A 13,479-nucleotide genomic window follows, 5' to 3' on the forward strand; every position below is an offset into this window, starting at 1 on the left:
CACTTCAAATCAAGACTGAAGAGAAAACAATGTATCAAAAACAAACAGAAATTGAAGATGGCCGCAGTATAAGCAGACCACCACCCTGTCTAGTAACCTGCACCTAAAGTTCACTGGTAGCAGCTATTGGAGACTTTATTTTGTTAATATGCATTGTTGCGTTCTGCATATGTACTTTCTATCTTACTGCATGCATACAACCTCCCTTCTTTATACTTTTGTTTTATTTTGTACATTTATCTTAAAACAGTCTTTTAAAAGTTTGAATTAAAGAAATAAAAATTTCATAGTTCCTCTCTACTTTTCCTGAAAAGGTCTGCGCTTATAGTACGACTGCTTTGGCATTATGGAGATGAATTCTTACGTGGAGAAGTAGCAAAACGAAATTGGCAGAAACCTTAACTGCATAATGCACATATCGCTCTTGGGTTAGTCGTTATTCGGAAATACATTAGTTTGGAAGATCGTACTTATTTTTTTACAAATATTTTTATATAAATATTTAGATAAATATCACATTTTAAAAGATTTTTCTATAATATTAAATTATTTTAAAAGTTAATCAAAGAAATATTAAATCGAGGCCTATATTTGATCTACAGAATTCTCACCATTTTACTGTAGGTAATTTACCCAAGTGCTTCCATGCCTGCACGGTTAAGTTATTTTTAATAAGGTGTTTTAGCATGCTACACTGTTTATATGTTGTTTCTACCCAGCATGCGTTGTTTATCTTTGTGATTAACAGTTTAGTGGAATCCCGTACTGTCTAGCTCATTGATCCTCTGCACACACCACTAATCCCTAGCGACTTCTAGAGACCTCTCTCAATACGTCTGTCAAGACAAATCTCTGAAACAGAATAGAACTGCTTTGTGAGTGGGATTCTCTAAGTTTCATGGGGGTAATGTTTCTCAGAGGGATATACGCCACAGCACAGCTCCTATCATTTTGCCTGATAGTTTAATTTATTTTTTTGTTTTTCTATACATGAAGCTTATCTGCAGCACCAGCTCCCTCTGAGACCTTTATAGGAAAATGTGCCCTACGCAGTGGAGAAAGGTATACACCGATACACCATACAAGCATTTGTACTGACCGTAGAAACATAGCAATTCTGTTTTTTCACAAGGTACAATCTCTGTGTTTTGACATTCAACTGTAATCAGTTCTCAGGTTTGATTAAAAATAAAGACCCTTGCAAATTATTTTTTTTTATGTATCAGCACAGACAACTGCTATGTTAAAAACAAGCTATATAAAAAGACTTATCTAGTGGCTTCTTTTACCCAAGCACTGTATTTTATCCTCTGACAAAAAAACAAAAACGGCCAATCAGAAGTTACACTGTGCAAAAACTGTTCGATGACAAAAGTTTGTGGATACGTGTATTCTGGCATTGTGAAGTCTATCATTTGGTAACCAAGTGCCTGCACAAAGAATGCCTTCGGGTATAGCAGGAGCTTGGTTGTTTTTTTGTATCGTTGCTTTACCATCATGGGTACAGCCATGGGTACAATTTGGACAGGAGAAATACATTTTCCAAATGTTGATAAAATAGGACATTTACAGGGTTCTTTAGTTAAGTGTAAACTGTGGAGAATTCAAAGTGAACTCAAGATGAATTTTGAGAAAATTAAAATACAAAAAAAAACAAATAAATGTAAGAAATGAAAACATAGCTAATTTGGAGAAATGGGTCAAACTCCACTATTCTGACCTAAAATTTGAACTCACTTTGAATGATCGACAAGTAAAACTTTAGTAAAGAACCCACCAATGATGAGCTTTCAAGAAGAGTTGAGCAAGGTACATTATGAACTTTTTCGTATGGACGTTTTAGGTGTCAGTTTGTCTACAACGAGATATCTAGTGCTGGTTGGTTCCAAAGCTTCTGCCAATAAAGCATTACTTTGGCTGGCTAGCTTACTTATCCCCTGCAGTCATACGTAGTGTGTATAGCATAATAAAGTGCTAAATTAAATAAATTGCAAAATTTGCACCATAAGAAGATAAGAAAGGGCAGAGACTTACCCTATCCCCGGTTCCAGATATGTAGGTGGATACATCGGAGTAGGTCTGAAGAGACACAAAGTATGACTCTCACACCACAAGAACACAACTTATATAACAACATTATGCTAAAATCAATCTACCGTTGACTGCCTGATGACTTTCTACAATATGAACTATCCACCTGAATGTATTTACCAAGTACACATGATTGTAAAATGAATGCACTTCACGGATGTATCATGTGGACGAAGAATCATTCCATTATTAACCCCGAAAAACCAGCAACATAATATATTGAAGATTTTTTTAAAACTTGTTTTTTGTTTCAAAACCATTTTTTTAAATTAATAAACTGAGAAACTATTCTACAGTTCTAAAACCAGGAAGTGTATCTTGTGCGAGGAGATTTATTGCACACAATTAGGATAGCTCTCCAGAGTTTTGTTTGTTTTACCCAAATCATAGAAGACTTGGCAAAAGGTGTTTAATAGCCAGCCAAGAGTTTAGACCTTTTCAAAAAGAGAATCGTCTCCTCGTATACATCAAGATACAGCAGATTGTGAATATTTAAGGGAACCATAAATTAACCAAAATATAGAAGATGGGGAGGCAACCTTCGGCACTCCAGATTTTTGTGGACTTCATCTCCAAAATGCTGGGGAAAAAAAAACATCTGGGGAGGTGTGGTCCACAACATCTGGACCCGAAGGTCTCCCTCACGGACAGAAGACTAGTATTGCATATTAAAACCAGCTTTAATAGGAGTTTAAATTTAAAAAATAAATAAAATGAATTGACAAGGCAAATGCCCAATTTAGTGGAGTAGAGCAGTTATAAAAACAGTCAGTCACTTTGGAGAAATCAGTTCAAGTGAAAAAACAACAACCCTGAAATTACTCTGAGTTGATCGGCACTAGATAGGAGCCTTGAACCCACCGCAGTGTTGGTGTTGGCTTAAAATTCTCTTAAACAGAAAATGCTAAAAGCTCTAAATGCGGCTGGGTAACAACATTTACACACCTCAATGCTAGATCAACAACTGTTAACAAATTATTATTGGTTTAATCTACAACAGGCTTTCTAGAATTATTTCTCAATAGGTAGGTGAGTCTAAAATATGTAAATATATTACCACCGATATGGACACATTTACATTTTTACACACTTTAATAGTATGATGGGTTGTGGTTTTAAATTGACAGATAGGTTAGTAGGTCGTTCTCCAAAGTTAGGCAGTTGATTGCATCTGCTATTGCCCAAGTCCATTTTGCAGCCAATCTCTTCATTATAAAGACTACTTGTCCCAAAAGCCGACAATTCAGAGCAAAACTGGGATTCCTTTCTGCTATCAGGTACCTTCCATTATATTCTAATGGTACACAGAGCAGGGTCATAGGGGGACAAATTAATTAAATTATGAGCCAAATAGCTGCCTGTCAAGACAATATTTTAAAATGGCAGTACTTGGAATCCGGTTAGACATTAAAACACCCAGCGGGCCAAATGTGTAGGTGTTCCTTTTAACTGAGTGTATGACGGAGAAGGGACTCTCGTTGGTCATGAAACAGTGGGAGATGTATGTGGACCATCTCAAATTACAGTTTATGACCTTCTTTAAAGAAAGACTATCTAAATTGTATGGCAGGCAAACTAGTCACCTCTGCATCCATTCTTAATATCTTGTAATCCTGCGACTCAATGTACAACATAACTGACAGACTGGATCTAGAACGTATTAAACCCTCAGACAAACAATGTAGATATAAGCATTCCCTTTCTTTTTCTGCTTTTAAGACAAAGTTTACATTCCACTTTTAAATAGTACGCATTTCTAAGCAAACTTGAAATCTTGAAATTGCATAAACTCTGTAATGTAACAAGTCCTAAGCCAAAATTATCATGGAATGCACAGAACACAAGCAGACAGTCACTGGAGCTCAGTGTAGTGCTCTATGTGTGTTATGGAATTAAATGTTTCACCTGCGGAATATTACCATACACATTATAATATTGGGAAAGCAGAGAGTTCTATAAAGCGGCTGTCACTTTTTGGATTCCTCAGCTGGAACAGAAAGATCTGTTGCTCTGTACCACCCAACTCCCCCATAAACATTTTTGGACTCTGGGGCTGAATTAAGTTACAGTTTTAGAATTTTTTTCGGTCCCGACTGGATCTTCTTTCTAGGCACCACCATCTTAAAATGTCTATGAGGCCAGCAATGTCATCTGCCCATAACAGGGGGGGTGCACAAATTAGGCATATGTTCAAGCCACTCTGAGTCTGTGTGACGTCCTGCTTCAAGATGCGGTGCTGGAGGGTGGTGAGTACACAGAGGCTTAATGGCAACCTGCTGGTTCTAAATACGGAAAAGTAGTTCCTTCTAGTCCCCATTTCCTATGTTTCCCAGTGTAGAACTTGGCAAAAAAAAAAATATATATATTTTTTTTAATTGCATCTTTAACCCCTTAAGGACACATGACATGTGTGACATGTCATGATTCCCTTTTATTCCAGAAGTTTGGTCCTTAAGGGGTTAAAAAATCCCCCACCCAAATAAATGATGGGGCACCTTGGAGGGGGGCAGGATGCCAATTAAAGAAATATAACAAGAGTGGCAGAGCTGCTTTAAGGAAGACAATGAACAGCAGATAGAAGGTTAGGTCATATAAAAACTACTTACCCCACATCTCGATCCAGCATTGTGCCTGGGTGGAAGGGGGGGAAGGCGTTGCCGTTGGGGGGCTCCTTTGGCGAGTACAGTTTGAATGACTTTGAGGAACAGCCTGAAAAAAATAAATATTTTTTTTTTTAATATATTTACCAAACTGTAGGAAAAGCAATAACCAGTTCAGCATCATAGGAAATATCATTTACAAACATTTTGTATTGCTAGAATACCTGTCAATGCAAATAAAATGAATGTAGCCACGTTAATAATTTAACAAATATTTTATCAATATTAAATCCTCTCTGTGCTGCAGTTAGCCATGTTCGAATTTCTTACTAAACATGATTGACAAGTTGCACATACCGCTAATCCAAAGGTTGCACTAAACTCTTACTAAATATCAATCCATAAAAAGGCAAGTTTCGATCAACCGTAAGTTAGAAAAAGGATCAAAAACGATTGCAGAACAATATATTGTTTTTATGAATGGGAATGGAATATGTAAGACAGGGATTGCCAATCTCCAACATTTTGACCATCTTTATTTAAAAGTATTTGTTAGAAGTTTGTTTTATTTTGGTCACATACAACAATGTGAATAAAATAATAGGCAATAACAGTGTTAGAATCATTTATATATATTCACATATAATCAAAATGGAAATAAGATTATAGCTTGGTTCGATATGTAACCTCTGTGTTCCAAAACAGAAAAACTTAGACTTAGAAACCAATAACCAAAATATTCGGTGCCTTTTCCCTAGATACAAAAATCTTCAGGTCTTTGAGGTCTAAGGGAAGAATAGAAGTTGACAGGCCCTATGATTCGGTCACTCCGTTAGACACCATGAGACGTACCATGAGTTCAATGTATGATGGGAGTGGCGTCATGTTGCCAACAGGGTTTAAAGAGAGACTGTTAATCTCCTAAAATTACAATGGAGTAACTATATCTCCATCAAGGAGGTCACACACACACACACACTGGGCGGAGGCATCTGGTTGACACCATAATACCGAGATAGGATTTATGTTGTTACTTTACAGTATAAGCTCTTAAAGATAGACACATTGAAAATGAGGCAAATTGTTTATTATATAATACAGAACCTTTATAAAGATTGGACACAGACAGGATATTGTCACCAATGAAAGGCAAGAAGAGAATAAAATTAAGATTCTGTGTAAGGTTTACTCTGTTCAAAATCAGGGAATCCAAAGCAGGGCAGACATTCCATCCGATACAGACATTAGATTTTAAGGGAAAGGGTTTGCCTGGAAAAGCACATCATTTAACATTATAAAAAGGTTTCATAAAGAAAGTACCGTATATACTCGAGTATAAGCCGACCCGAATTTAAGCCGAGGCCCCTAATTTTACCCCAAAAAACTGGGAAAACTTATTGACTCGAGTATAAGACTAGGGTGGGAAATGCAGCAGCTACTGGTAAATTTCTAAATAAAATTAGATCCTAAAAAAATTATATTAATTGAATATTTATTTACAGTGTGTGTATATAATGAATGCAGTGTGTGCGTATGAATGCAGTGTGTGCGTATGAGTGCAGTGTGTGCGTATGCGTGCAGTGCGTGTATGAATGCAGTGTGTGTGTATGAGTGCAGTGTGAGTGCAGTGTGAGTGCAGTGTGTGTGCGTATGAGTGCAGTGTGTGTGTGTGTGTATATATTAATTGAATATTTATTTCCAGTGTGTGTATATAATGAATGCAGTGTGTGTGTATGAATGCAGTGTGTGTGTATGAGTGCAGTGTGTGTATGAGTGCAGTGCGTGTATGAGTGCAGTGCGTGTGTATGAGTGCAGTGCGTGTGTATGAGTGCAGTGCGTGTGTGTGAGTGCAGTGTGTGTGTATGAGTGCAGTGTGTGTGTGTGCAGTGTGTGTGTGTGTGTGCAGTGTGTGTATATGAATGAAGTGTGAGTGTGTGTGATGCAGCGTGTGTTTGTGTATGTGTTGGTGGGGGTGGGCATTTTGATATATTATTAATTATTTTATTTTTTAATATTATTATTATTTATTATTTAATGGAATTATTATTAAAAAAAAAAAATATTATTTTTTTTTTCGTCCCCCCCTCCCTGCTTGATACATAGCAGGGAGGGGGGCTCCTTCCCTGGTGGTCCAGTGTCATTGGCAGTTCAGTGGGGGGAGAGGGGGGCTGGCAGAGCTGTACTTACCTGTCCTGCAGCTCCTGTCAGCTCTCTCCTCCTCCGTGCGGTCTGTGCAGCTCCCTCTGTCAGCTCCCAGTGTAAGTCTCGCGAGAGCCGCGGCTCTCGCGAGACTTACACTGGGAGCTGACCGAGGTGCTGAACGGACGGCGCGGAGGAGGAGGAAGCTGACAGGAGCTGCAGGACAGGTAAGTACAGCTCTGCCAGCCCCCCTCTCCCCCGGTCTGTATTATGGCAATGCAAATTGCCATAATACAGACTATGACTCGAGTATAAGCCGAGTTGTGGTTTTTCAGCACAAAAAATGTGCTGAAAAACTCTGCTTATACTCGAGTATATACGGTAATATCACCTAGCCCGTTCGGATCTGTGACATGAAACATGAAGCAGGAGAGAAGACGAAAGAAAAGTGAATAGTGTATAAATGGGGAGATGTCTGGGGTGATTCCATAAAAACATAATAGAATGGTTGATGGATGAAAAAGTTCTATAGGAAACTCAAGACCCTAAAAAGCTTTATGTGTGAAGAGTGTGTCCGCTTTCATTTTACAAAAAGTACAGAATTCAAAATAAATTAGCACTTTTATAAAATTATCCATATTACACCCGCTGGCTGGTTTGATTAGCTCAGTGGAGCTTAACTCAAGAGTCAGCAATTGCTCAGAGCACCTGCCTTGCAAAGACTTCTCACCGCATTACACTGGGGTCTGTGATTGGACAGCCACAGAAAGTCAGGGCGGGGTTAGAAGGGGAGGGCTTGCAAAGGCTGCAGGCAAGAGCTCTGCAGTTATTGCAATATGTTTTTAGATATACCCTCAATGAAAATATGCATAGTAAGCATGCATGTTTGCATTGGAGATATATCTACTAACTAGTGTTTTTATTTTGTGTTTGAGCAGTGGAGTGCCCCTTTGAGTTATGGTACTGATAAGTGGTGGATTGGGGGGAGGTGGGGGATGGGAGGATGTTTTTTTTTTTTTTTAGATCTAAGGTATTAATCTTTCAATTATTGAATTACAAAGCAATAGGACTAATGGGAACAATTCGTTTTTTTGTCAAAACTATCCATTGCAAACATGCATGCACATCTAGATCCTGCAGAGACACACACATTAGGTAAATCTCTAAATATAAAAAATTGTGTTAAGAATTAATTTAAAGCCCCAAACAATTAATACAAATAAATCAATAAAGATCAACCCTTTATTTCATGGAGTTTGACAAATGCTTCAGCAGGTTGTCTAGCATGAAGTGGCTCATATGGCCATAAAATATCATCGTTCTAATGCAAATGGGATCTACTTTCCTGATAATCTATGGATCATTGCAATAATGGCAAGTTAAGTAGATATAGATAATACATGTGGTCATAAGTGTACCCTTAGCAAACACTTCGAGGATTACAAGAACGACTGTAACAAGTAAAGCTAAGATTTGAATCAGGGCATCCTTTCCCTTTAAGAGGTTCTCACACAAAAATAATTAGATAAATGCAGTTGCAGGGAAAACACACACTGTGAATTCAAGTCACGCAAAGATGTCATTTCCTGAGAACACAGGGGTTTTATATGCAAATATCTGCGAATGCATGACAAAAATACTGTGTACGCCAGTGTGTAATTGTAAATGTTGTTGCACAAAGGTTTGACAGGATAACCCACCTAAATAACCAGGTAACGATTCCTTGATATCTGCGTGCTCTGCTGTTGAAGCCTTTTTGTGCCCAGATGGGTAAAATTATCACAAACAATGGCAAAGCTTGCGGGTGTAACCACAATGGAAGCCATAAGAAAGGATATGCACACTTCCTCCCACTCCCCTTATAAGGCAAGTGAGGGGTAATCTCATTACTTAATTCACCACTTCCTTATTAATATCACAGGAAGCCTTTCAAACCCATACAATATCATTTAAATGCGAAGAAGAAACATGGGGTGAAAAGAGAAAAGTAAAAATTCGAAAGAATAAAAAAAAAAAAACCGTTAAAAACCAACTATACACAATGTATCAAAAAGGGGATTTCTTTTTGAATGGCTCAGAGATGAGGATGGGGGTCTTACTGACCACTTTGTGGATTTATACCAATTTTGGACCTAAATTAGTTATCTTCATTGCAATCAATACAGATAATTGGCTACTAAAAATATCACGGATGGTGTATACATAGATTTATAGGAGTTGACAAACAGGTTAAACTGTCTCTTCTACCTACGACTGCCATATCCACCATGTTTTTCCTGAACATACGTTACGGTGATGGCCAGCATATGACATTAACCAGTTACTGAATCTACCAGGATGTACATACACATCATTGCTAGTGGGTAGATTTAACTTTAATTTCAGAACTAAAAAAAAAACACACCACAACACAGCCCAAAGACTGTTTCTAGGAAATGTCTTTAACAGACTGAGAAACGTCCAAATGTTAATATATATATTTTTTTCACTGAATTGGGAATAAACTATAAAGATCAGCTTTATAGGCGGCCTATTTATTTATATCACTTGCACAGGATATACTGGATCTGAGCCAGTGGCGTACACACAATCCATGGGGCCCCGGTGCAAAACTGATCCGTGGACCCCCCCCCCACCGTCTCTCCTAACAGCATGGCCACCAGATGGACCCCTTGAAAGGCCGCAACACATGGCGGCGGGCACCCGGTCACAGGTGTCCGCAGGGCGGCTGGGCCCCCTGGAGTGACGGTCCCGGTCTCAGCTGCGACCCCTATATGTACGCCACAGATCTGAGCGACTAGTGACAATATAAAATATCTAGACAACAAGATCCTAAAAAACAAACAAGCCAAAAAAAAGAACCACACAATACAAGGATAACCAGCCGGGTGTGAATTATGCACAAACGCTCTCCTCCCACCCCAAAGTTTGTTAAATATTAAATAAACATGTACATGTATCACAGAAAAATATCTGTCCCTCGAACATTTTGCTTTTTCGGCAGGCATCATGCTCTGCAGAGCTGCTAATGCCATCTAGGTATTGCGATGGCCACATGTCTAGAATATTTGAGTGTCCGCCTCGGACATATTGACACAGGGAGATTTAATTCCCTATGCTGTTTGAAAGGGCAATGCCTATTGTCTTCACATGGGGATGAAGAGGACATGAATTAATTCACCAGGAAAGGTGTCCTGTCATGGGCAGCTTAGATGAATGGATTCATGCCTATCAGCACATAGCCCTTGTCCTGCAGGGTACTTTACAGGAGGGAGATTTCCTGTTATAATGTTACCACTGCCAACACAATACCAGGTATCCCCATCATTAAGCGGGTTCGAGCAGGGTGTTTCCTAACGTGTTGAATCTATCAGTATGGTTGTGTAGTGCGCTGCAGAAAATGCTGGCGCCTTATAATTAAATTATAATAACATACACAAACACCATACAGAGAAGATTTGCCAAAGATTTCGATAGTATGCTATTAATCTCAGGACAGCAAGCATAGTTATAAACATTAACCTCTGTGTACCTTTTACACTCAGACCCCCCTCTTCGCAACATACAGACCCCAGAATGCGGCTTTTTATTCCAAAGAATTAGACGAGAGTCTGACTATAGCACGGGCATCCAAGGTATGATTAAAAAGGTGAATTTAAATCCCTCCGTACAAACACAGCCTGCACTATGGATTTCTATTTAATGCTTTACTATCCCTTTAAGCATTTAGTCATATCCTTCAATCTGCTCAGTCACAGTCAGGCTTATTATTGAAATCTCTGCCAACTGCCGTTTTACAGCAATGCAGGCTTTATATTTATGGGCAGCGATTACGGTGGCCTTGATCCCAGGAATGTAACAGCAAGAGCTCAGATTCAGATACAAAATATCCACTAGTAGAATGTCAAAGGCAGAACACACAAAAAGGCAGTGCAATGGGCACAAACATGGCGCTCAGAGAGTTAATGGGCACACGGACCATGTAGCATATCGGTAACGCACATGGAAAATATTGACCGCAGGTTCGGACTCTGTAAGGGAGATGCAGTGGATTGTAATCACAATTGAGAGCTATACGTGGGTTTCAAAATCATATTGCTTCCAACATCACTTACTGTAGAGGGTTTTTTCTCCTAGTTTAATTACTGGTATTTATGTATTACTGTCATTTATAAAGCACCAACATATTCCGCAGCGCTGTACAATTGGTAAAAAAGAAAAAGTATAAACAGACCAATCCAAAAGGCAGAGAGCCCTGCCTGTGAGCTTTTTTACACCTTCTTTCTGGTGACAAAGGCTCGAGTTGTGGAAATGAAATGTATATAGCTGTGCTTTGCATACCAGCTGTATTTTTACAAATATAAATACCTATTGTTTAGTTATTCCGGTGTCGGAAGACAAAATATTAGACAAACCTTACTTCACTTTGAGAAAAAAAAAAAAAATGACCGACGCAGAGAATGATCCGAACCATTGACCAATGTTAGATCATTTCCTGCCTTTTGATCTTCTAACGAGGATGGAGAAACAAAACACAAACAGGATACAATTGCAGATCATTTGTGTCTCTAGTTTACCTTCAGTTTCAAATTATGTTATATTTATTCTTGAGTCTTAATGTGAAGTAAAAACTAAAAAAAAAAACACATTCAAACAAAACTAACATATACTTTGTTTTGAGTTCAAATAGTTCAGCCAGGGAGTTCTGGGCAACTTTCAAAGCACAGAATGTCAGCCATTGGCTTAGTGCAGTCAGCTGACGTTCTCAACCAATGAATGGCAACAGCTACAGACTTCTGTGGATCCACAGATGTGCGTCAGCGGACCACCAGAAAGCCTCTGAGCCCGGCTAAGCGGTTTGCCCCATTTCTGGGGAACCAGGCCAGTATTCTCTGGCATCATAACCACTACAGCAAGCTTTAGTTGCTATGATGCTTTGAGTAATCCTTTAAAGGAGCATTCTAAGCACCATAACCACTGGATGAGAGAGAGAGAGAGCGAGAAAGAGAGCGAGGAAAAAAGAGCGAGAGAACGAGAGAGGGCGAGAATGAAATAAATGAGAACGGATATATAAAAAAAAAAGTAAATAAAAACACGCTAAACTAAACTAGTCTATGTAAGATCGAAACATCCATCAATACGTGAAGTTTGGGCTCCTGAATTTACAAACGTTTCACGCTCAAAAAACTCGTTAAAAAGTTACAAAAAACTTGGGAAATACTGAAACCCGCATTCAACTGCTCACGACCATTTGTGCTTTTGCTAGGTGTTTGTTACAGTTAAACCACATTGTCCTCATTACAGAACCAGTGTAAATATTTCAAGGAGAGAAGATGCAATTCTTCTCAACGAACCCTTCATGCTAGATGTTTGTTCCATTTGCCCAACAGTTAAAACCTATTGACAAGTGACAAGTAATTAAAATGAAAATTAAATTAACAGAAAAATCAACACACCTTCCCCACCCTCTCCAAGTCATCCAAGGCTGCAGCTGTCCTCCGGCTGCTATATTGGTTTACAACTTGTTTCACTGATGGCTGGATCTGCGTACTAGGAGTTGTGTGGTTGCCTTGCTCTATTTAAAGTGTGCTTTTTTTGTCCCCGCTTGTGATATTTGCAGCAGAATGACTTTAAATAAGGTTAACTCAATCACGCAGAGAACCACATTACCACCGATTACAAAGAATTAAAACAGAGCTTCGGTGTAGATGACCCACTTGGAAATTTAGCCAGATGGCAATAGGCACAGACCTTCTAAATGGAACGATCTAGGACAGTGTCAGCCACTGAAACGCAGCACCTTGCTCTCGCAAACTGTATCTCCAAAGCCATTTTAGTTCTCTGGTAGCTCGCTCTACTCCCATCACACCTAACCAGTGACTGCCCTATTCAGTAAGGGTTATACAGAAAGTTAATTAACAAAGCTTGCTGATGTCACGAATTGGTTTACCCAACACGCAGAATAATAACCTTACTAAAGGTACAAAGTAAATACCTAAACCTGACCTTAGAATCACAGGACTGAAAGGAATAAGAAGGGAATAGTCAAAACAAGTCAAAGGGAGCCAGAGAACAACCAAACCGAAATACCAGGGCCGAGTTAAGGGAACCAGATGTCAGAGTAGTCAAAGCGGAGTCAATATCAAAATGGCACAAAACCAGATATAAACACACTGTTGGGACACTAGTAAACAAGGAACCACAACAGGGCTCGGAAACACTGACTAAATGTGCTTTTATGTTTGGGGACGTGATGGATGAAGTCACGCCCCCCAAAACGTGAGACGGGGTCTGTAAATCCCACCCTCAGTACTGCCCATAGTCTGACGTCGGCACTTAGCGCTGCATCATAAAAAGGGGCATGCGCACAGCGTCCGGCGTTCAGGAGACTAGCCAATCACGCAGGAAGACTGGAGGAAACGGTCCGTCCGATCGGAGAAACAGGGGATCGGCGGACAGCCAACGTAAGTATCAGATTCGTTACAGCTGATTAATACAATGCTGAGCAACATGCTGGTGTTTTACCAGCAGGATAATGCTTGATGAGGAGATAATTAAAGAAGTCTTGCATGTTGGGTTAATGGAGAGAATGTTGCTAGTTACAGTCATCACTAAGGGAAGGTGCTCACGACCACTAGAGAGGGAATAA

At 39.2% G+C, this 13,479-nt stretch overlaps 1 protein-coding gene across 8 annotated transcripts in view; it reads right to left on the reverse strand.

Moving 5' to 3' along the window:
• LDB1 (LIM domain binding 1) overlaps positions 1–13,479 on the reverse strand; it is a 136,053-nt gene that overhangs the window by 10,692 nt on the left and 111,882 nt on the right. For 7 of the 8 annotated variants that reach the window (XM_063434951.1, XM_063434949.1, XM_063434950.1 and 4 more), the window contains exons 2-3: positions 4,698–4,800; positions 2,035–2,079 (exon numbers count right to left, since the gene is read on the reverse strand). In XM_063434951.1, coding sequence (XP_063291021.1) covers positions 2,035–2,079; positions 4,698–4,800 — 148 coding nt within the window. The remainder of the gene's footprint in view (positions 1–2,034; positions 2,080–4,697; positions 4,801–13,479) is intronic. The other variant, XM_063434952.1, reaches the window with a different exon arrangement.

Source organism: Pelobates fuscus, chromosome 10, assembly GCF_036172605.1.
Source record: "Pelobates fuscus isolate aPelFus1 chromosome 10, aPelFus1.pri, whole genome shotgun sequence".
In the NCBI taxonomy this organism is placed as follows: Eukaryota; Metazoa; Chordata; class Amphibia; order Anura; family Pelobatidae; genus Pelobates; species Pelobates fuscus.